This window comes from Saccostrea cucullata, unplaced genomic scaffold (genome assembly GCF_032062105.1).
Source record: "Saccostrea cucullata isolate Sc308-1 unplaced genomic scaffold, CSIRO_AGI_Scuc_v1 ctg6430, whole genome shotgun sequence".
In the NCBI taxonomy this organism is placed as follows: domain Eukaryota; kingdom Metazoa; phylum Mollusca; class Bivalvia; order Ostreida; family Ostreidae; genus Saccostrea; species Saccostrea cuccullata.
This window is the reverse complement of record NW_026929123.1, coordinates 394-23,867: the sequence shown is the minus strand read 5'-3', so window position 1 is coordinate 23,867 and position 23,474 is coordinate 394. Positions and strand designations below refer to the sequence as shown.

The following is a 23,474-nucleotide window of genomic DNA, read 5'->3' as shown; positions in this document are numbered from 1 at the left end:
ATATTTGTTCAAAATTTTTATATATTTTACTTTAGGCATTGTGTACAATGATTGTCAGATTCGTTCTTGGCTTTACAGCATTTTCACATTATTGTATATTTCTACTTAATTATTTGTTTTCATATTTTGAATTGAGAGGGATGGTGATATAATTGTGGATCCAATTTTCAAAAGGAATTATCAGTATTCATGTCAAGAAAAGCAAGGCCACATTTATAATTTTTTATTACTGTACATGAATAAGCATTATTCCTTAAACAGTGTCGATTCTGAGATAAGGTGACTCAATATTGTTCTGACTCATCAGTCTCTAATACCAGATGATTTATAAAGAAGATAAATTTTTATGTTAAAATCAATGTCTGTTTTGTGTTCTTAATTACCGGTACTGAAGATGGTATCATTGAAAGCAAATTTCTTTTTAACTAAAGTGGTATTCCTTGATGTTTTTTTCTTTTATATTTTTTACTTAAAGAAAAACCATGTGTAGGTTATATTGTACAAACTTAGATCATTCCAAGATTTTTATCTGTTTAGCATCCACATGCACCTTGGTTTTTGAAATGAATTATTCTGGTCAGTCTTTGAATTTCCTTTCGATCGAAGTTGTATGATAAATTATGTAGGGTGGGATCTTTGACAAAGAAGAATGTTCATAAATTGATACTATTAATGACTATTCACCTCAATATTAAGTTGAATTGATAGAACATTGTCGACCATCAAATCATTCAGGTAATCTTAGAACTAATGATACAAAATTCCTCGCAGTAGAACTTCATCATATATAATATGTTTCCTTCCTTCAACATTCAAACAGTGCAATACCATGTCTCCCTATATGAAAAAAATTCTTCTAGAATATCTTCATTGAAAGGTCTTTTAAAGTCTTATTTATTAATACAGATAGTGATATTTTATTTCGAAATAAGAAAGAACAATACAATACGGTGTCAGTAAAGAAAAAAATGAAAGTCGTTTGATGACAGACTTAAAGAACCAATTTTTATCAACGCTACTATGTGAATACTGTATAGAGACTTGAATATTTTCAAGCCTCTATTTCTTTTGGCTTGTCCTAAAGGTACATCATCCATAAATATACTTTTCCAATCAAACCACAATAAAATACAAGAGGCCCAAGGGCCTTGAATCGCTCTTTTCATAAATTGTACAATCTATCACTTCTATTTGAAGCCTCTTACTCTAAGTATCGTAAGATGCATGGACTGACAAAGTTTGATGATTCTTTGCCAGTTAGGACTGAAGATATTTCAGTATAACTATAAAATACCATAAGTAGGACATGGTGACCTACATTTTGATTTGAAACTTTCTGAGGACTCAAGAAGCATTAATTGACAAAGATTGATGGTTCTAAGCGAATAAGTACCTCATATATTAAAGTAAGTCACTGTGACCTTCATATGATTGACATTCTCTGAGGACCAAAGATGCATCAACTATCAGAGTTTGATGATTCTAAGCCAATAAGTACCAGATATACTTAAATAAAGCCATAAAATGTCAAAAATAGGTCACTGTGACCTACTTTTTGGTCGACATTCTCTGGAAACCCAAGATGCCTCAACTGACAACGTTTGATAATTCTAAGCAAAAAAGTACCTAAGATATATCCATATAATGTCAAAACTAGGTCACAGTGACCTACTTTTTGGTCGACTTCTCCGAAAAATCAAGTTGCATCAAATAACAAAGTTTTGATAATTCTAAGCCAAAAAGTACCTAAGATACTTAAATATAGGCATAAAATGTCAATACTAGGTCACAGTGACCTACTTTTTAGTCAACATTTTCAAAGGGTCCAAGATGCATCAACTGACAATGTTTCATGATTCTAAGCCAATAAATACCTGAGATAATCAAAAGTAGATCACTGTGACCTACTTTTGGTCGACATTCTCCGAAAACCAAAGATGCCTCAACTGACAATGTTTGATGATTCTAAGCCAAAAAGTACCATGGATAAGTATATATAGCCATAAAATTCAAAACTAGGTCACAGTGACCTACTTTTTGGTTGACATGTTCTGAAAACCCAAGTTGCATCAACTGACAAAGTTTGATGATTCTAAGCCAAAAAGTACCTAAGATACTGAAATATAGCCATAAAATGACAAAACTAGGTCACAGTGACCTACTTTTTGGTCGACATTCTCCGAAAACCCAAGTTGTATCAACTGACAAAGTTTGATGATTATAAGCTAAAAAGTACCTAAGATACTTAAATATAACCATAAAATGTCAAAAGTAGGTCACCGTGACCTACTTTTTGGTCGACATTTTTCGAAGACCCAAGATGCATCAACTGACAGTTTGATGATTAGAGGTCTGAAAGTATTCAAAATATGCCTTTTAAACAATGTGAAAACAAATGCCTACACAATTCAAAAAGTAGGTCACAGTGACCTACTTTTTCATAAATATGTTGTAAGGCCCCAAGATGCATCAACTTACAAGATTTGGTGAATCTAAACCTCTCAGTATCTGAAATAGTGGGATTGAATGTTTTAGAAAAGATGGGCCATAAAATTCAAAAAGTAGGTCAAGGCGACCTACTTTTAAGTTGACCTTGTTTAAGGACCCAAGATGCATCAACTGACAAAGTTTGATGATCAGAGGTCTGAAAGTATTCAAAATATGCCTTTAAACAATGTGAAAAAAATGCCTGCAAAATTCAAAAAGTAGGTCACAGTGACCTACTTTTTCATAAATATGTTGTAAGGCCCCAAGATGCATCAACTTACAAAATTTGGTGATTCTAAACCTCTCAGTATCTGAAATAATGGGATTAAATGTTTTACAAAAGAAGAGCCATAAAATTCAAAAAGTCACGGTGACCTACTTTTAAGTAGACCTTGTATAAGGACCCAAGATACATCAACTGACAAAGTTTGATGATCATAGTCCTTAAAGTGTCCAAAATATGTCTCCAAATCAATTTTAAAACAAAAGCCCGTAAAATTTAAAAAGGAGGTCACCATGACCTACTCTTGTGTTAACATGACGTGAAGTCCTAAGATGCATCAACTTAAAAAGATTTGATGATCCTAGTCTTTATAGTAAGCAAAATATCAAAATAGTATAAAAGTACAAATATAAAAATAGTTTTTATTAAGTGTAAATTTTGGTTAACTTTGAAGTGACCTTGAGACCACGCCCTTTGCCCCAGGGTCATGCCTTGAACAATTTTTAATCTTCAACATATCCTGGACCTTGTATGTAAGTTTGGTGAAAATCTGCCTGGTGGTTCTGGAGAAGAAGATTTTTTAGCAACCAGTACTTTTGGTTCTATTTTCCTGATTATCTCCCCTTGTTTTAGGGTCCCAACCCTAGTGTTAGTATAAATGGTAGCCCTTTGGCCAAGGATACCCTGCAACAAATTTGACAATGATTGGCCAAGGGGTTCTTGAGTTATGGCCCATATTCTAAAAAGTTAACGCACGACGCACAAATGGCCATAGCATTAGCTCTTTGAGCCTTTGGCTCAGAAGCGCTAAAAATGTGATCAGAATAATGAAATTGATTTATTTTGAAAAAGAAGCAAGGTTGATATCTCACAACTGTTTTTGCAGCAATCATCCGTTGCGCGCACCCATGATGTGAACAAGAATGAAAACGACAGATTTCATGCAAGTTTTCACTCCTGCTGGTTCTACAACGAAAGGCAACTGTACTATTATCGGTATCAGCCATTTAACACATTATTTATTGCAGAGACCGGGACTATTTTCATGGCCTTTAAAACAATCTGAGGATCACCTGGGTTGAGTCGATTAGGCAATCAAGTTAGACTATGGAATAACTTCATTAAAGGTAAATATGTGAAATATACCACTGTGAGAGTTAATATTGCATTTTTTTCCCAAAATATATGATCATTAGGTTTAGCAATTATTTTGTTTAATTTTCAGAATCAGATATTGAAGTTACCCTTGTTGAAGGAGACATACAGCTTACTCCCACTATGAGAGAATTAATCAACCATCCGGAACCCAAGGATTTCCTTGTATTTGCTACTTGTGCCAGCAATATTCCAACAACTTGATTTCATCTCAAGTCATCCATTACTTACCATCTCGATGGTCCTCGAATGTTCCCTTCCGATACTACATGCAATAATGAACTGCAACTGTTTTTAAATGACAAGAACACGATTTTGTACATGTTTTTTTTTTTTGCGAATTTCATTGTAGGTCGGATGAATGAAGGAACTTTCAGCAAGTGTTAGAAATAAATTAAAGTCAAGATTAAGCAAATGACTTAAGATGTTTTGGTGTATCTTTACAAAGATTGTTATCATCTCAACAATAAAGGAGTTTCAAACTAGCAGCTCATTTCGATTTGCGTTGCATAGGTCCCCAGAGCTAAATGTGGAAGAAGCCACCCATGACGTCGATCACGTAGATCAGGATTTGTTGGACAAACCACATACAACAAACACGAATGACATTTACTATAACGTTCACTACTATGTGCAAAGGATTATTACTTTGGCTCGCTTAGGTTTCCTTCCTAGGAATCATGTTTATAATGTGAAATCGAAACAATAATTTCAAAGACATAAATAGAACAACTGACTGAAATTCAGTTAGAATTAGATTGAATTTTTTTCATTTTTGAATTTGTATTTTCAGCAATTGTATATGTTGGCATTGGTGTAACGCAAGTCAATAGTCTCCCTTCTGAGCTAAATATACCACCTGTAAGCCATTTCATGCTGGACAAAAGGTAATCTCAGCGAGATGGGTAGAGACTGAAAATTTGGACTGACGTCTACTACCCATCTCAGACAGGTGCTGTACAACGTGACTCGGGGTTTTTTGCTCCGATTTCGGCAGCTTGTTTCAATAAATACAGGCTGAAATAAATTATCTGCCCGCCTCAACTTTTTCCTTTGAACATCCCTTAAAGTGTCTATCACTATAAAACTTTCCTTTCTTACCTTTAAAATGTTTAAATCCAGTAAAATATAAAGTTGTTTATTTTTCCTGACAGCATAATGGCTGTTTGCTATTCATTTAAACCTTCGCTGCTGAAGAGTTCCACAATAATCTGTGTCCATAATTCGTACTACTACTTTTTCTTATAAGATTGATCTATAGTATGAATTATTGGAAACAGATTATTGTGGAACTCTTCAGCAGAGAAGGTTTAAATGAATAGCAAACAGCCATTATGCTGTCAGGAAAAATAAACAACTTTATATTTTACTGGATTTAAACATTTTAAAGGTAAGAAAGGAAAGTTTTATAGTGATAGACACTTTAAGGGATGTTCAAAGGAAAAAGTTGAGGCGGGCAGATAATTTATTTCAGCCTGTATTTATTGAAACGAGCTGCCGAAATCGGAGCAAAAAACCCCGAGTCACGTTGTACAGCACCTGTCTGAGATGGGTAGTAGACGTCAGTCCAATTTTCCAGTCTCTACCCATCTCGCTGAGATTAGACAAAAGGCAGAAAGAGATCGGCAGAGCTGTTGATGATATTCCTGCATAGTGTATGTCTAATGTTTTGCAGAAGGAATTGGGAATGTTGAATGAGTATGTATACAATACAAATTCAGTTTAAAATCTCACTATTCTGCTCAACTGAGCCAAAAGCGCAATCAAGATTTTCTGATCAATCGGTGTCCACTATACATGTAATACGAGTATAGTATAATCTGTGTTGTTTCACTGTTCAATGTTTGTTCAATGACTCACACGTACGTCACAAAGGTATCGATCCATTTGATGTTACATATAAGATGTATGTACTACCTAAATGCATTTTTGAAGGAAAAATTATTTTCTACACATGTTGATGGAGAATTAAATTATAAGAAATTAACTCCATAGCTATGCAAGTTATAAAAGTATAACCTGCGTTTTGATGAATTGCCTCGCAGTTACTAAGCGCAGAATGGCACAACCCAAGAGTTACTTTATTATTTGGAATGCTTTTAATTCATTCATAAAATAAATTAAAAGAGGAAATTTGAGAAAAAAGAGGATTTTTAACACCTTTTTAAACTTACCACCCGTGTATTATTCATGTTAATCAGAGTAATCTAAAACTAAACAGATTTCTTATAAAAAGCCCTGTATTAAAACTCGACCAGTATAGAACCCCCTCCCTTTTACGAAACAAAAAAAAATTATGAGTCTCTGTAAAATTAAACTGACAGGAGAGATGACATGTGGTTATATGTATGCTCGATTTCCACCTTCGTATTTTGAGTGCAGACTCTGCTGCGAGGTGAAATCCATGAGCTATGTCTGTTACACATGCAATAAGATAGCTTGCTGCATCATGTGCTTCGGCCAATGACGTCCCGCGGTTGTCCTCTTTGCAGGAGCAGAACGAAACCAAGTACATTATGATGGTTAATTGGTGTACTGTAGCGTGGCATTGATTTTTTCTTTTTAAATTTAATTTTTTTTTTCTCGTTCAGACCCTGCTTCAATTAAAGCAATAGTAGATGGGGATTAAGGTTTTTTTTCTACCCTTTACTTATTTTAAAAGTAAATTTATTACACTATATTAATACACGTATATGTATATAAATGTAAAATATTTTTTTCTCCTTGACCATTGGGGTTGTCCAATATGTGTATTTTACTCGTGTTTGATCATACATGATGAAGGGGCTGCGACTTATATAAGGAGGGTTTCAAAACACAAAAAACCCTACAATTTGTTAATATCTTCGTTAACTGTGTTTATCGCTGTGTTTATCGCTTAATAAGTCGTTCACCAAAGAATTAAGTTTCCGAATACAATCGATGTTTAAGGGAGACTAATTTTTTTAAAAATCCAACAGTAAAAACATCTCTTTACAAAAACGTAATTATTAATAATACTACCTTTTCACAATGTCAATTTAAATATGTCGAGATAAATAAAACTTTGTAGTATCAAGAGAATAAAGTTGTCAAGTTCAGCATATGCGGTTAAGAACTATGCTTAGTATGAATCGTGTCTAATCAACCCTACTGCAGACGTGAATACACATTACATAATTTCCCCTTCATTCCGCTGGTCCGCTACGCAAGTGGACAGTCTTTGGGTTTAATCAAAGGCGACGCTAGCGGGGCAGGAAATGTAATTCTTCAAAACTACGGCCTTTGTACTTTTATGGATTCAAAATATTTAAGTGGCCGTGGAATATCACTAAGATTAATTGTTTTTAATTATGATAAATTGTAATCGTTTATATATCAATTTCTTTGTACATAATATTTCTTTTTCTAACCCACAGGGTACTTCACCATTTTGGAAACTTCCACTGGTCAAGGAACAGTTCCATTTTAACGAACAGGGTTGTTGAACTCCTTCTTGTGGTTTTAAAGAACTATGTATGTATCTTATTTCTCTATTTTCCTATTCTAAGTACAATTACACCCTGTAGTAATCAACGATTAAATGTAATTTCTTTTTTTCGGGGGGGGGGGGGGGGGGTTGATAAAATCTCAAGTTAAATAATCATTCCAACACCAATTGGAAAGAGCCATAATTCATTATATAAGAGATGGAGGAAGGATTCGGCCATGAAATTCAAGACACACGTTTGTATTCTTCTTCATGATTTTGGCGGTGCAGGGTATTGGAGGAATTGGTACCGGGACTGAAGAGAGTCTGATGACCAACTTGGAGAGACTGATGAAGAAGATCAATGTTCAGTGTAATCGGTGTTCTTAATTTTTTATGAAATAAAAAACACATTGAAATTTACGTATCTTGTTTCTCTTTCTTCAGAACAGCAAGCAAAACAGGTTTCATTTCCCTTCCCTTCTCGTGGAAGAGTGATGCCTGGACAGTCTGGATAAACAATATCTGGAAATTTATCCATACAGAAGCAGGAGGCTTCTCCAGAAAAGAAAGGAGCAGGATAAGCCAGACATTGAGGAGAAATTCTCATGGTTGTTTGATTAGATTAAAAGTAGATTAAAATGTAACTGTTCATAACTGTAAATAATTAAAGTTTGTCTAACATATATTTGTATTGAAAATGTATACGATTTGATTGAAATAATTTCTTGAAGCAAAGTAATACTTAATAAAAAGTTTCTGATTTTTCAAAAAATTAAACCAATGTTTTTTTAGATTGAATTAGTGATGTGTGTACGTGACATGGGATGCATTTACCGAAAAACCTCTAAATTCTCACAGGGATTTACATCTCTTTCAAAATTCAGCCTCTCCGGTGAAAGGATTTCCTGAATAAATAGAAAGTTAATGTCGTATATTAGATTATAGTACATTTTATCTTCATTATAGAAAGAAGGATGTCGCTTGTCAGCTGTTAAGAAAAAGAACTGTGGTGAAGAGAAGAAACTGGTTACTGAAGTTCACGTCGGCACACAAACTTATGACAAGTGTTGAGGAAGCTGGCGAAGATTCTATTTCGCATCGTGGGAGAGTGATGCCTGAAGGACAATTAAAGACATTTTTGATAAAAAAAAAAATCTGGAAATTTGTCCATCCAGAAGCTAGAGGCTTCTCCAGAAAAGAACCAGGGGATCCGTGAAAGAGCAAGATAAGCCAGACATTGAGAAGTTGTTTGATTAAATTAAAAATGCAACTGTTAAGAACTTTTAATAATTAATTAAAGTTTGTCTAACAATTTAATTCTCGAGAGGGACGTTAAACAACATACAATCAATCAATCAATCTAACAATTTACATTATTACAAATGTATATACGTATTGAAAATGTAAATAATTTCTTTCAGCAAAGTTCAACTTAATAAAAATTTCTGATTTTTTTATTCAATCACTGCTTTTAGATTTACTTATATTTAATTACCTTTAGACCAGGAAAAAATACAAACAAAATCATTATTTAAAGATGAAATTTACAGTATGTAAACATTATCTTTACTGCCGTTTAAGTAGAAATTAAGGATATTTTGAATTGATTTGATTTTGTAAATTCTTAATTTACAAGGAGCAAAGATTAATTTTACTGCAATTAAAGAAGGTATTTAAGGTCTCTAATTATTGAATTTAATTAAATAAACTTATTATTGTAAGAAAAATGGAAGTTGCTAAAATTTTAATTTTGCAATCAAGTTAATTCATTGGAATGGGACTTTACATCATCTTTTCGGTCAAGCAAAGTTAATGTAAACATGACCTTGGCCAAATTTAAAGTAAAGCTGATTAAATGTAAATATTAAATTTACAATACTAGTACCTTTACTTATTTTGTAAAGCAATTTTTTCAAGCAGTGGTGTGTGCAAGTGACATCGGCAGCATTTACAAAGACTTGTAACTCCTACATTGCTTTACATCGCCTTCTAAATTCAGTCTGTCTGCTTGAAAGGTCATAAGCTGTTCTTACATGCAATGATATTCAGCATGATCTTTTTCGAGATTCTGATCTTGCTTCACTCATGAGTGGCTAAATAGCAAAGACTAAAACTCGGAGATTATAACAACAGAAAGTTAAATAAATTGTACCTCCATACAGTAAAAAAGTTAAGATTTGTGAAAGTGCTAGGATGTGTCAATCAAACCCGCCAAAAAATAAAACAAAATTGGATAACTTTTGATAATCTTAATGGTAAATGTTAAATCGCATGGAAAAATCTGATCAAAAATACTGAGAGACCAGGATAAGGGTAAACAGGTCTGTGGCTGGGACTTGCAAATCACTTTGACATATCCATGGTATTTAAGATATGGAGTTAAAGATGCCGAAGTTCAACTGCAGATATATTCACAGATCCATGACATCATGTATTTAAATGGTTTTTTTTTTGTTTCTTAGAAGGTGATACACCATTGACTTTTTCAAAGATACTTCATTTTGCGACAGGAGCCAAAGAGCCCCCACCACTTGGGTTTAATCCCAAACCAATCGTTTGCTTTTGGCAAGAAAAAACTGCCCAAGGCAGTTACATGCACAAATACTCTCCATCTACCAACCGAGAATTCCACCTACAAAGACTTCAAAAACAGCATGGAATTTGCGGTTTTGAACAAGGAAGGATTTCTGTTGTTCTAAACATTTTGTTTCACATGAAAGCCTTTTATCAATTACGCACATGCTCAGCAGCACTCCATCTGAGTTTGTCATCACTTCATAAGTCTCCTAAGCTGAAGCACATGCACTTTTTTGGAAACAAACTATTAAACCCTGGTATATAATAATAACACAAGGTATTTAACTCCAAAATTACACTCAGTACCCCCCCTCCTCAGAATTGCACAGATTTAAAATTTCAGAGTGAATGCAATGGCAAAGTGTTTTTATGCCCCGCCATGAATATGGCCAGGGCATATAGTGTTTGTCATGTCCGTCCTTCCGTCACACTTTGCGCTTAGCTCTGTTCAAAGCTAATTTTCAAAGAAACTATCCAAGACATTTTCATCAAACTTCATATGCTGATAGATATTGATGAGAGCTATGCAACTGCATTATCATTTTTTTGACCCTGACCTTTCCTTTGACCTTGACCTCACTTTTCTTAAATTAGTGTTTGGCTCAGTTTTAAACATACAATTTATACCATTTAAGATGGTGTTATCAAACTTCACGTGTTGAAACAAACTTGCACGGATGATGCATCTAGGGATAAACACTACCAGACTTGCTTCGGATGCTGGATCTGACCTACATTTTCCAGATGAGTTACCGATTAAATTTTTGGAGCAGGTCCATTCCTAAGGCCCAAAATGACAATTTTTGTTGTTGACTTTTTTGTTTTAGTTGCCAAAAATATTGAAAACTTTACATATAAATGTTGATGATTAACACCCAAGTGTAATGCCTCTCGGGGCGTATACTTACCAGAAGTCTGCGACCAACCTTTTCATTTGAAAACTATAGATGAAATTTTTACATGTAAATAAATATAAAAGAAAGACGAATGTCAAAATAGCTACAGGCAGTCTCCCAAGAGTACTTCATTATGTAAATCCGATTTTTTTAAACTCTTCAACAAATTTGTTAAATATGTCATTGTCGTCCTCAAGTTTTCAAGAGACTGTGACGGTGCACATTTTTTTTAATTCTGACATAATTTTACATAATTAAAAATAACCTATATCTTTTTTATTAGCTCTACTGGTCAGAGACCAGCTTATGCTATAGTAATGCGTCCGGCGTCCGTCCGTCTGTCTGTAAACAATTTTTCAAAATGCTACTCCTCCTACAGTTTTGGTCTAATTCCAATATAACTTGGCACACAAGTAGAGTACACTACGATACATAATTCTGTATATCGGTTTTTGATTTCGATAAACGGTGTTGCCGTGGTAACTAAAAATAGAAATTTCTGTGATATTCTTTCAAAATGCTACTCCTCCTAAAGTTTTGGTCTGATTTTAGTATAACTTGGCATACAAGTAGAATACACCAAGATACATAATTATTTCGGTTTTTGATTTCGATGAACGTTGTTGCCGTTGTTACTAAAAATAGAAATTTCTGTAAAAGTGTTTCAAAATGCTACTCCTCCTACAGTTTTGGTCTGTAGACTTCACTAAGATCCATAATTCTGTTTATCTGTTTTTGATTTCGATGAATGGTGTTGCCGTGGTTACTAAAAATAGAAATGTCTGTAAAATTGTTTCATAATGCTGCTCCTCCTACAGTTTTAGTCTGATTTCAATATAACATGGCACACAAGTAGACTACACTAAGAACATAAAATTTTTTATCAAGGATCATTATTCTGTTTATTGCTGTTGTCAAGTTTCAATTCCCAACAAACCATTAGAGCTTCAGTCTCGACAGAGACTTCTGGTTCTTCTTGCTAAATTATAAGCACTTTTTAGATATAGACATGAAACAATGAATATTGTAGAAAACCTTCAATGTGAGGTTATATTCAAGATATTTTAATCTGGGATCATTGCATTTTTCTTATGGTTTCAATTTCAACTTTATTCATTATGGTCTCAGTTATAGCGTACTTAAAAAATATAATAACAGTTGCATAATTGTTCTTGAAATTACGTCATGTTCCTTGTGCACTTTCATTCCTGTAACGTTTTAATATTTGTGTCCTTCCTATCACTCCTCCAACAGATATAAATAACAATCCTATAAGCTTACAAACTCCAGAAAAATCTTAATCAACCTTTTTGTGCATATTTGATCTCGTTTCATGATAGTTACCTACTACGCCTTATCAAATTAGAGCCATTTCTAAAAATTTTCTTGACCATGGCTTCGTAGTGTAAAACCTTGTACATGTATATCATTTTTGTATTGTATAAATGTTGAATATTGTTGCCTCTTTTCTGTGTGGTTTTTCTTTGTTTTTCATATTCCAAATGTATTGCAAGAACTTTTGTAAGTAGACCAAGAATACAACAGGCAGCAACACACACAAGCACCTCATGTGTTGGCACATTCTTTCCTGTTCACAAATATCAAATTTTAGTGTTATGACAATACCTGAGCTAAAAAGAGAGTTGGAAAAAAATCGTTGCGAAAATGGGAGCTCGTTGTGGGGTAAATAAATGTCATTGTAAATTGTAAAAACCTAACTGATCTTTTTAAAGTCTTGTATAACCTACCACATCTAAACATTAACATGATATGAAATATCAGTGATCAGTGTTCATTTAGCCTTAGAAAACCCCCCAAAATTGAAATATATTTTGGAAAGATATAAAACGATTGTTTTAATGATAGTATGTTTTCCCCGAATATGACTGTTATTTAAGTGGTTCTTGATTTTCCGTGAGTGTTAGTCTCATAATTTACAACTTCATGAAAAATATATTATATTTTCTAAAAGTATCTATAAATTTAATGACAACATCTATTTATTTAAAAAAAAAGATGATTTTATTGAAGAAAGATAACAGTGATTGCTTTACAGGGGAAGGGCGACAACTTGCATAGCTGCAGATTAGCTGTGCATCCAGCCTCTAGAGGGCGGGAAAAGTAGCATCATATACAACGCGTTCTCAGACTAAACTTCTTTCCTTCTATTAACACCCAACCCTCCAGATATAGTGGACATTTTAAGACGAAGAATTTACAAGAAGTTATATGCTACAAAAAACAATTATAGAGTGAGTAAACAAAGATGTCGAAGGCTAGAAAACAATCCGTGGTGGAAAAGACAAAAGTGAAAGAGACGGGTAGAGGAAAGCGCGGGCTGAGGGAGAAGAGCGATGTCCCCGTTAAAAAAGCACAATCAAGGCTGCAACAGAACATAAAGCAGAGGAAGACAACAAGGATTCGGGTGAGGAAGTTTTATTAAATTTAGAAGAAGCTTGTTAAGAATTGCCAAATACAGTAATAAGCGTTGATGATTCTTTGGTATACAAAGACTTGGAAAGTCTACAACAGAAAACAATTGCAGGAAATTATGTGGACGTGGCACAGTTATTAACAAATACAAATCTAACATAATCTCAAAAAAGGGGAATTGGTAACTAAAACAAACCAGAAGTCTCTGTCGAGACTGAAGCTCTACTGGTTTGTACTTGTAGCAAAGGAAGAGAAAAGTACTTAAGCAGTTGGAAATTGAAACTTTACAACAGCAATAAATAGAATAATGATCATTGATAAGGTCTTCTTATGTTCTTAAGTGTTTACTACTTGTGTGCCAAGTTATATTGAAATCAGACCAAAACTGTAGGAGGAGTAGCATTTTGAAACAATTTCACAGAAATTTCTATTTTCAGTAACCACGGCAACACCGTTTATCAAAATTAAACACCGATACACAGAATTATGTATCTTAGTGTAGTCTACTTGTGTGCCAAGTTATATTGAAATCAGACCAAAACTGTAGGAGGAGTAGCATTTTGAAAGAATTTCACAGAAATTTCTATTTTTAGCAACCACGGCAACACCGTTTATCGAAATCAAAAACCGATATACAGAATTATGTATCTTAGTGTAGTCTACTTGTGTGCCAAGTTATATTGAAATCAGACCAAAACTGTAAGAGGAGTAGCATTTTGAAACAATTTCACAGAAATTTCTATTTTTAGTAACCACGGCAACACCGTTTATCGAAATCAAAAACTGATACACAGAATTATGTATCCTCGTGTAGTCTACTTGTGTGCCAAGTTATATTGAAATCAGACTAAAACTGTAGGAGGAGTAGCATTTTGAAACAGTTTCACAGAAATTTCTATTTTTAGTAACCACTGCAACACCGTTTATCGAAATCAAAAACCGATACACAGAATTATGTATCTTAGTGTAGTCTACTTGTGTGCCAAGTTATATTGAAATTAGACCAAAACTGTAGGAGGAGTAGCATTTTGAAACAATTTTACAGAAATTTCTATTTTTAGTTACCACGGCAACACCGTTTACCGAAATCAAAAACCGATACACAGAATTATGTATCTTAGTGTAGTCTACTTGTGTGCAAAGTTATATTGAAATTAGACCAAAACTGTAGGAGGAGTAGCATTTTGAAAAATTGTTTACAGACAGACAGACAGACGGACAGACGGACGGACGCCGGACGCATTACTATCGCATAAGCTCTTCTGGTCTCTGACCAGTAGAGCTAAAAATGAAAAAAAAGATAGATTATATAGTAAAGTGGACGGAAGCGTTTATAATATACATGGGAATTTACATTACAGCCCATCCACCAAAGACTGTGGCTATATTAAAGTATATGCAAACAGTAAGGACTGGTGCTATGAGGCAGGGGGGGGGGGCTAGGATGGAAAAGCAATGACGAACAGTATTGTCTCAAAAAGAGCAAAAATCCCACCAGTAACAGGGGGATAGTTGATTCAGAACTTTCGTTGCTTTGCACGACAACAGAGCAAAAAAATCATTGCAAAGTATATTTTTATTTTTATAAAAATGGGCTTCAACCATATCTTATATGAATAATAAATTCAATGAAACTTAAAAGAAGTTCAAAATTAAGATGAATCCAGTTTTAAAATTCACCGGTTGAGGTCAGTGCAAGCGTTGTGACCTTTTCTTTATGTCATATAACAAGACACTGCTATTACATAAAGAAAAGCAACTAGCTTAAACAAATTAAGTTTCTGACGTCGGAAAAAATTAAATTGTGCCGTCGAAATAGGTGTGATTTCATGTAAATGAAATACAGGGTATATGTTTAACATTACAAAATCTTTATGTTTTATCTAACATGCAGTTGGAATTAACACCGTGTGTCTATTTTGTATTCAAACTAACGGGTCAAGTCTACTGAACTACATAATCAAAAAATGTAATATATACTCGAAAGTTATTCCATTGATTGGTTTATAAATATTTTTTGATGAGAGTTAAAAGTAAAAAAATTTAACAACACTTTTTTATGCAAAAGGATTAAGTACCGCGATATAATGAGACACCAGTATATATCGTTTATTTCTTATTGATTTGAAATTGTGTTTTGGCTCTCATTAATTAAGGAATATGTTTATTATTAACAACCTGAAACGTACATTTAAACATCTAAAATCGTTTAAACATTTCAGATGCCAAATTGTCAGCCCGTAGCATTCCTTCATTTAACGATTTTCAAAGAGTACGCCAGGAAAAGGAGGCAGAAGGAAGATAGAATTCGTTGCAAAACGAAAGAAACCATCCCGGACGAAAGTACGATTTGTACATTCTTTTTGTCTAAAACGTGTCTAATTGTTCACATTTTTCATGTAATTATCAGCTCAACATCTTTTAATAAGATGAGCAAAATAGTGAAAATACGTTAGAGGGAGCCTTCTTCCTGTTGAAATGTTTCCATCGAGTACAGAAAAGGTCGTCTTAGATCTGGCTACAAAAAAGCATCAGATGAACAAGTCTCTTCCTATGGACGAATATGTCCTACTGTACAAGGATGGGTCTAGAGCTAAGATTCTTCCTGGGTCAACTAATGTCTTACCAGTTCGAGGATTCAAGGATTTTCTTGGTAAACCTTTCCATACTATACAGTTTTTCATATGTCCGAAGGACGAACATGAATCAAGTAACTTTTCAAGCTATTGATTTTTTCCATTAAGCAATTTTTTTCCGATGTCAAATTTGAGTAGGGATCGAGATTGAACTCGTACTTCCGATTTTAAGATGAACTTCGCGGGTAAATAAAGCTTAAGTGGTACAAACATTTACAAACATGAGATACAAGCAAAATCGTCAATCATCAACTTAATATATAATAGTAAAAAGTCGGTTGATATAATTTTTTGTGTTTCTCTGCAGTTATTGAAATTGATGTAAAGTATTTGAAACATGGGTGGGCGTGGAAAAACAACAATGAAATATCTCCTGCACAGAACTCGCAAAGTACGGACTTTGATGTTTATGTGCAAACTTGAATGAAGCATGTCAGTCGATTAAATGACTTAGAAAATGAAAAATTTAATGATCTTTTAAGTAACCTTCTAAGTAAACTGAATCCGAAATCTACAAGCTACAGTGAGTGTGATGTCATGGTAGAAAAAGTGTTCCACTTACTTCTTCCTGCGCTTGGAACGCTCTAACTAGAAATCTTGAAAGGAACCTTAAGAGGCATGAAACGGTCATCAATAACCTGAATACAGGGGTAAGAATCAATACTTATGAGACTGATAAATTAATCCAGTATGGCAGAAGGGAAAACATTAGGATCATGCGTATTACAGAAGAAGTGAATAGTTGGGTTAGAGTTTAATCACAGTGAGTTCCTGTATAGTAGAATTGGTACCAATCAGCCCAATGGTGGAGGGAAGCCGCGACAGGTGATTGTTCGTTTTGTTAACAGAGAAACAATGAACTAAATAATGTCTGCAAAAAAGATTTTAAAAATCACAACGAATATAAAGACCTGTTCATTGCTGAGGATCTCACTACCCTGAGATATAAGATGTTTCATATGATCCGCAACCATGAACAAGTGAGAAGTACCTTTACGCGAAATGGGAAAATGGCGTTTATCAACCGAGGAAGCCTGGAACACTTGGAGTAGTGTTTGACCGTTCGGCAAGATACAAAGACGCTTCATTGAACTAGCATCTACTGACTGGTCCGGATCTCACAAATGCTCTGGTTGGTGTTCTGTGCAAATTCAGACAACAAAGTGAAAAGACTTAAGTTATTCATTGGAGCAGATCGTCAAGCTGTATCCGTTTTCGACATTTCCGGATTTTAAGAAGTAATTTTCTTTGGAATAAGCGGGTGACTTGTTGACAAGTGTTACCATTAATATGTGATTTTATCTGCAGTTTTAGACGCTACAATCACCAGCACCTCATCGTATTTATCGCGGGGGGAGGGGGGAGTGTCTTGTGTCTAAACTGACTGCATTTCTAACGCAGCTTAAACGAGAATTCCACCTACAACCAACGGGTGAAGGAAGCTAACGCTCTTCTAAAGGATTATTGATCCTAAAACGGTCTAGTGTTCTGGAAACAAGGGGTTTTTCTGAAAGTCATGACCCAATTCTGTGTAATAGGGTGCATCTTAATAGTGTAGTGTATCATAACCCTGCAGACAGGTTAGGGGCGTGTTATTGGCTTAACGCAGACAGACATGAACCTTCATCCGCAGCGAAACAGCGATGAAGACATGGGCTTCTGGTTGTAATTTTTGCTGTGCAAATAATTCATAAACACTTTAGATCATAAAACGATAGATAATCATTTAAAAATGCTTAACGTTTCTTTTATCTATGTGTATATTGAATTAGTACTTTAAAATATCGTTTAAGATTAGTCAATTTTACACTGTCAAAGCACTATTATAGTATACATGTATAAATTACCTAGGCTAATATGTTCTGTCTGTTTTAATTAAAGGTGTATATTTAGCGCGGCAGACAAGAATGTTTCAAACATTTATATATATTTGTCTGGAGACAGAATAATGCATTTTCACTACCTACTTATTTAGCCCCGCCCTAGCACTAGAACTCATTACTGCTTTGTTCTTAATTTACCTTTTACAAGATTCCTGCATTTTCTGTTATACATTAAGCCTTAGTCTTATGCTATCCTCGGTATATAAGCATTATGTGCAATATATACATGACGCCTAAGTGCTATGTTATTCTCAGTATACTGGCATTACGTGCAATGATATGATTATTTGATTGTATTATTGTTTAACGTTCCTCTCGAGAATTGTTCACTCGTATGGAGATATATAGATTATTTGATTGTATATTGTTTAACGTCCCTGTCGAGAATTGTTTATTCATATGGAGACGCAATGATAATGTAAATCGTAAGTGTTATGTTATTCCCGAAATATTTGCAGCATGTGCTATGTTTATACAAAGCCTAAATGCTCTGCTGGCCACAATATATTAGCGTTATGTGCAATGTTAAGATGAAGCATAAGTGCTATGTTATTACCGGTATAATTTGTATTATATGCGCAATTCTTACATGAAGCTTAAGTGTTAAGTATAATTTGCATTATCCACGATGGTGAAACTACATAAAGTAAGCCTTGGTACTTTGCTATTCTCACTTTATTTGCACTATTTGCTACGTTTATACAATGACTCAGTGCTATGTTCTGCCCAATATATCTACAATGTAGATTAAACTTGAGTGCTATATCATATACTAGTATGTCGGTTATATTTAAAGGTCGATGTTAAGTGATAGTTGAACTTACTAAGCTATAGAACTACAGATGAGGTTAAAAATTCAATTATTAAACATTAGTCCATGCTTTCCCTATTTTATTTATATTCAGCTTCAACCAGATAGCGTCAAAGCCAAAGAGGACCAAACTTACCAAACATCCGCCATAGAAATAAAGCCTGAACAGCCACTATCAGTGTCTTCGAAACCAGTCTTCTCGGAAGCAGTGTCGCCCAACCCTCCACTCTTCAAGAAAATAACTGCACAAGGTACGAAGTTGTTGTCCGAACCTGCAAAAGAGGGGGATTCTCACCCAGCAACTGACCTAACATTGGGAGTAGATGTACAAATAAGTGTCAAAATTCATGCTAATGAGTTTGTTAAATTTGCTACCTTATTGCCCAAGGACCTCGATTATGAGGAAACTCATGGATAAAGATGACCATTTAATCTTTGTAAAGGCAAATGACAAGGGCCCTTTTGAAAACAATTAACAAATGGGTGGAGGCTTTCCACATATCTGTTGCGATTTGTGCGGAGAGATTTTCCAAGGAAGTTGGTAAATTAATGACTTATGCACAACCGGTGCAAAAAAATCGCCGATTCTTGTGGGGACCAAGTGGCCTTACTCTACGATAATACATGTATATTATGGATTGTGGATTTCTACCAGAAATCATCATGTGGATCATCTTTTATGATCCTATCATGTGGGTCTATCTATAGCTGTTTCACAAAGAAATGTATGAATTAGAAGACTGTGTATATATGAAAGACTGTAATTAAACGCCTTTTCGCTCGAGAGCAACAGTACTCAATTGTGTATGCAATCTACCTGCTAGATGCATGACGAACAACCATACTTCATTCAATGGTGAATATGGTTGTTGGTTTTGTTTACAACCTGGAGAAACCTTCACCACGGATAAAGGGGGGGTATGAACATATTTTTCCTCATCAAAATGATTCAAAAGGACCATAAAAGACATCTGAAAAGTTGCAGGAAGACTTTAACTCTGTTATTATTAACATACCTGATACGATAATAATTTAAAGCAAGACATGTTAAAGGACCGTTTTAGTTCATGTTTTTAAAACATTTCAATGTCATCAATGGGTTTGTAATCATTTACATGCACTGTTTATGTGCGGATGTAATGATATCACTTATTTGTTGAAGTATTTTAATATATTTCTTAGAATCATTAGTTAGTTCTACATTAAAATCAATCCGACTAAATTTGACAATAACAAGACCTTCAAGAATCTTAGGGGACCTTTCAAATTGGAAAAAAAAAAGAATTGATTTTTGGTTTCTGTGGAGCTTAATAGTTTTGTATGGTGTTCTGTCAGAGGCATAATATGATAATAATACTTCCAAGATCCTATGGGAACCTTTCACATTTGAAAACAGTATAATTTTGTATGATTTTGATTTATTTGTGTATTAATTATCCATCTAATATTTCAGATAGAACATATCATATTACTCGGTTGGCATTTCTGGAAGAGGAAGAAAGTTTCAAGTGTACCTCTACCAAAGGAACCAATATCTAAAGAGGCAGAGAAAGTAACTGGGATAAGTGTAAAAAAAAAAATTGGAAAACTATTCCACTTTGAAAAGGTAAAGGACACAGTTACAATTTCTGCAGCTATTGACAGCTTACTTAGTTTTTGTAATCAATTTGGTAAAAAATTGATTTTGTTTGGACAAAACATCCAGTCATTTGACTGTCCTTTTCTTATGCTTTTCTTATGCTGTCCTAGCTTGCAACAAAATCATGAATTTTCAGAAGAAGTGGATGGTTTTATGGACACTCTGAAACTCTTCAAAATTATGAGAATTGGATTACCATCTTATCGACAGGAAAAGCTTTGCAAGTGTCTTTCAGGTATAGTCTACTCTGCACACAATGCTGTAGACGATGTTGCGGCTTTGAAATCACTAGTTCAGAGTTATTTCACATCCAGTGTTCTGGATAGCACTGAAGTCGGAAGGTCATCAATCACTGTTCAAAGTGTCATAAACTCCTACTTCTACTCGTGCGAAATTAGGACAAATTTGCCTTCTCTTAGTTGCAAGAAAAATCATCAGTCAAGAAATTGCCAGACAGATTGCTGGAAGTGGTCTTCTTTAAAATCGTTATTAAATCCAGGGACCTATATACTAACGGGATTGGCAACTGTCGCAAGTCTCGCGTTATCTCGCGCAACCCTATTCATATTCAAATGAGCCTCGCGAGATCTAAGATGGCATATTTTGGATGTAAACAAGAAGATCGCCGATTTTTTTTCCCATCCAGTATTTGCAGGTATGGAATAATAATTGTTATGATTATATAAAATTGGTATAGTAGGTATTTGATTTAACTTCATGTGCTATCAACAATGCGGTTTAATGGTTCGATAGATAGGTAATTGACCTCTAATTTGACCAAAAGCGAAGAAATTCTGGTTTGTTGTTACAGACAACGATTTAATTATGTTGATAGTACCCAGTTACTAATTATTAATGAATTAATCAAAGTAGTTTTGATAGCGCTAGTACTAGGGGACGATCAAGGTGATCAGGGGCTTGCCTGTGTGTTTATAAAGCGCTCGTGTGGTACCTGTTGTTGTTTTAAGCATGTTAAAAAAATAATGAGGAGCACACGGTGTATAAACATTATAGGGGGGTGGTTGATCTGCAACCATTTCATCATTTTATATGAACGAAATATTCGAGCACCATGTGTAGTAAAGAAGATGTTCTGTCTTGGGACAATGACATTGATTTAGATGAACTTTTAGGTGACTACACAGACCATGAGGATAAAGATTCAGCAGAGAACCAATGCCCACCTGAGGTTCCAAGTTACCAGTGCCCAGACTGCAAGAAGATTTTGAAATCCATTTCAGGATTTCGGGGGCATATGACCAAACAGCACAAAAAAAGCAGAACAAAAGGTTTGTACACATTTGACTTTTTTAAAATATGATTTTTGTTGTCTTTTAACAAAAATTAATCAAATTATTATAAAACATGTTGTTTCAAAAGACTTAACTGATTCAGTATTCTAGTGTATCTAAGTATCTAGTATCTAAGCTTAAAAAAAAACAATTTTATGTGTAACATATAATTAATTCTTATATTTCTTACAGCAAGTGATCATCGAGTAACCCAGAAGGCTAAAGAAGACCACAGATCACCTGCTGCCGCAACATTAGTGGACTTCGAGAAGATTTGTTCCGAGGCTAGTAAGAAAACACTTGAGAAGATGTGCAACAATCCAATGTACAAGTTGTTCGGGGACAATCGCATGGAGGTGTTGGCTAGATTTTGCATTGACACAGACTTCCTGGATGCATTTTTCCTCAACAAGCTCAAAGACATCTTCAGTCTCTCGTTGTGCGATTCCAGTGAAAGGGAGCTCTTCTTCTCAAGGATCCATGAGTTGAGACTGTCTTCTTGTGTTCAAAGTGAATGTGTTAATCTATTCAGTGAAAAGGGATGTGAAGAAAAGAGAGAAGACATTATAAACTTCCTTCAGGACTATATTCTCGAGATACCTAGTGAAATTCTTGGAGGCCTTCTGAAGGAAAACAAGAAAGTGTCCGAGGAACTCTCATATCAGATTTCTACCAATGACCAAACAATTCTGTTCTACATATCGGGATTCATTGTGGCCAACCTGAGGAAGAAGTGTTACCGAATGTCGAAAGAAAATCGATCCGAGAGACTGAACCTACTTGACAAGCTGACCAGCAAGACCAGCAGTACAAACTTTGTTGCTAAGTACGACCAGTGGCTTACAAAGAACAGTCGTGGAGGCCTAGTGAGACCAGCCGATAAATTCTACCTTCTGGTGCGTGAACTGGAAATCTCCATCAGAAAGATTGTCGATTTCAATGACATTCAGTGCGAGACATTGAACACCTGCAAGATGAAGGAACACATGATGGATTCTTTCATGGTGAATCATTATCTGAAGGAACTGTTCCACGATTGTGTAAACAAGGACCTCTCAGCACTCTTGGAGGATATCGTGAGTGTATTTCTGACTGTTCGTGGGTATGCAGTGGCACGTGTGCTCCGCAACAAACTTAGTGTGAAACAAACCAAGCAGCCAGCCAAACAGCCAGCCAAGCAGAGTGACAGTCTGCGTCAGGTCCTAAAGCAGTGCAGTACAAACTTGTGATTAACTGTGTTAGACATTCATTGTTGATGTATTATATTCTAGTGCTTGAGTAATTTAATAGGTGTATTTTAGATGTCCTATGATTAGTGCCAAGTACTGTGTGCATGAATTTTAATTTATTCATTATGCTATTCTGTTATTCTGAAGTACAAGTATTTGATATATATGCTTTACCTTTCCTTATCCTGGATATAGTGATCAATGCCAAAGAGCCATGTTTGTGGATATCTATTATGTTGTATTGTACCGATGAAATTAATATATTCCTCATCTGTTTACATCTCAGCTATGCTGATTATTGCCTTTACAAAAGACTTTATTTGTTGTGTTATTCAACAATGATATTGAAATTGAAACCTTGTCAAAAACCTTTATTTATATTTTATGTCAATGACTTATGTCTGTGAAAATTTATTTATTTTTTTTTTTTCATCTTATAAAGTTGACCTAGTCTGAATCTGTTCACTTTCTTGATACAATGTATATTGAATAATAAAATTAATAAACTGTTATAGAATATTCAGTGTTATAGCAATGGAGTATTACCAACTCAGCTAGGAGAAAATGAAGGTTGCTGTGTTGACTTCTCAGCAAAAAAGAAATAATTCTAAGATTCTCTCAAATCTCAGATTGAATGGAGTAACTAATGCACAAACAATACAAGGATTTTATAAGCACGTTATCTTTCAAAAATTGAGGTCTTAGATTAGCAAGGTTTTGAAAACTGCATGAGTGCATATTTATCATATGGCAGTAAATTTC

At 34.5% G+C, this 23,474-nt stretch overlaps 1 protein-coding gene across 1 annotated transcript; it reads left to right on the top strand.

Moving 5' to 3' along the window:
• The first annotated feature begins 20,693 nt into the window (after window positions 1-20,693).
• LOC134279835 (uncharacterized) lies at window positions 20,694-23,169 on the top strand. Its single transcript, XM_062762249.1, has 3 exons — window positions 20,694-20,846; window positions 21,325-21,480; window positions 21,676-23,169. Exons 2-3 carry the CDS (start codon window positions 21,447-21,449, stop codon window positions 22,710-22,712), a joined length of 1,071 nt encoding a protein of 356 aa, XP_062618233.1. The 5' UTR covers window positions 20,694-20,846; window positions 21,325-21,446; the 3' UTR covers window positions 22,713-23,169.
• Window positions 23,170-23,474: the final 305 nt, after the last annotated feature.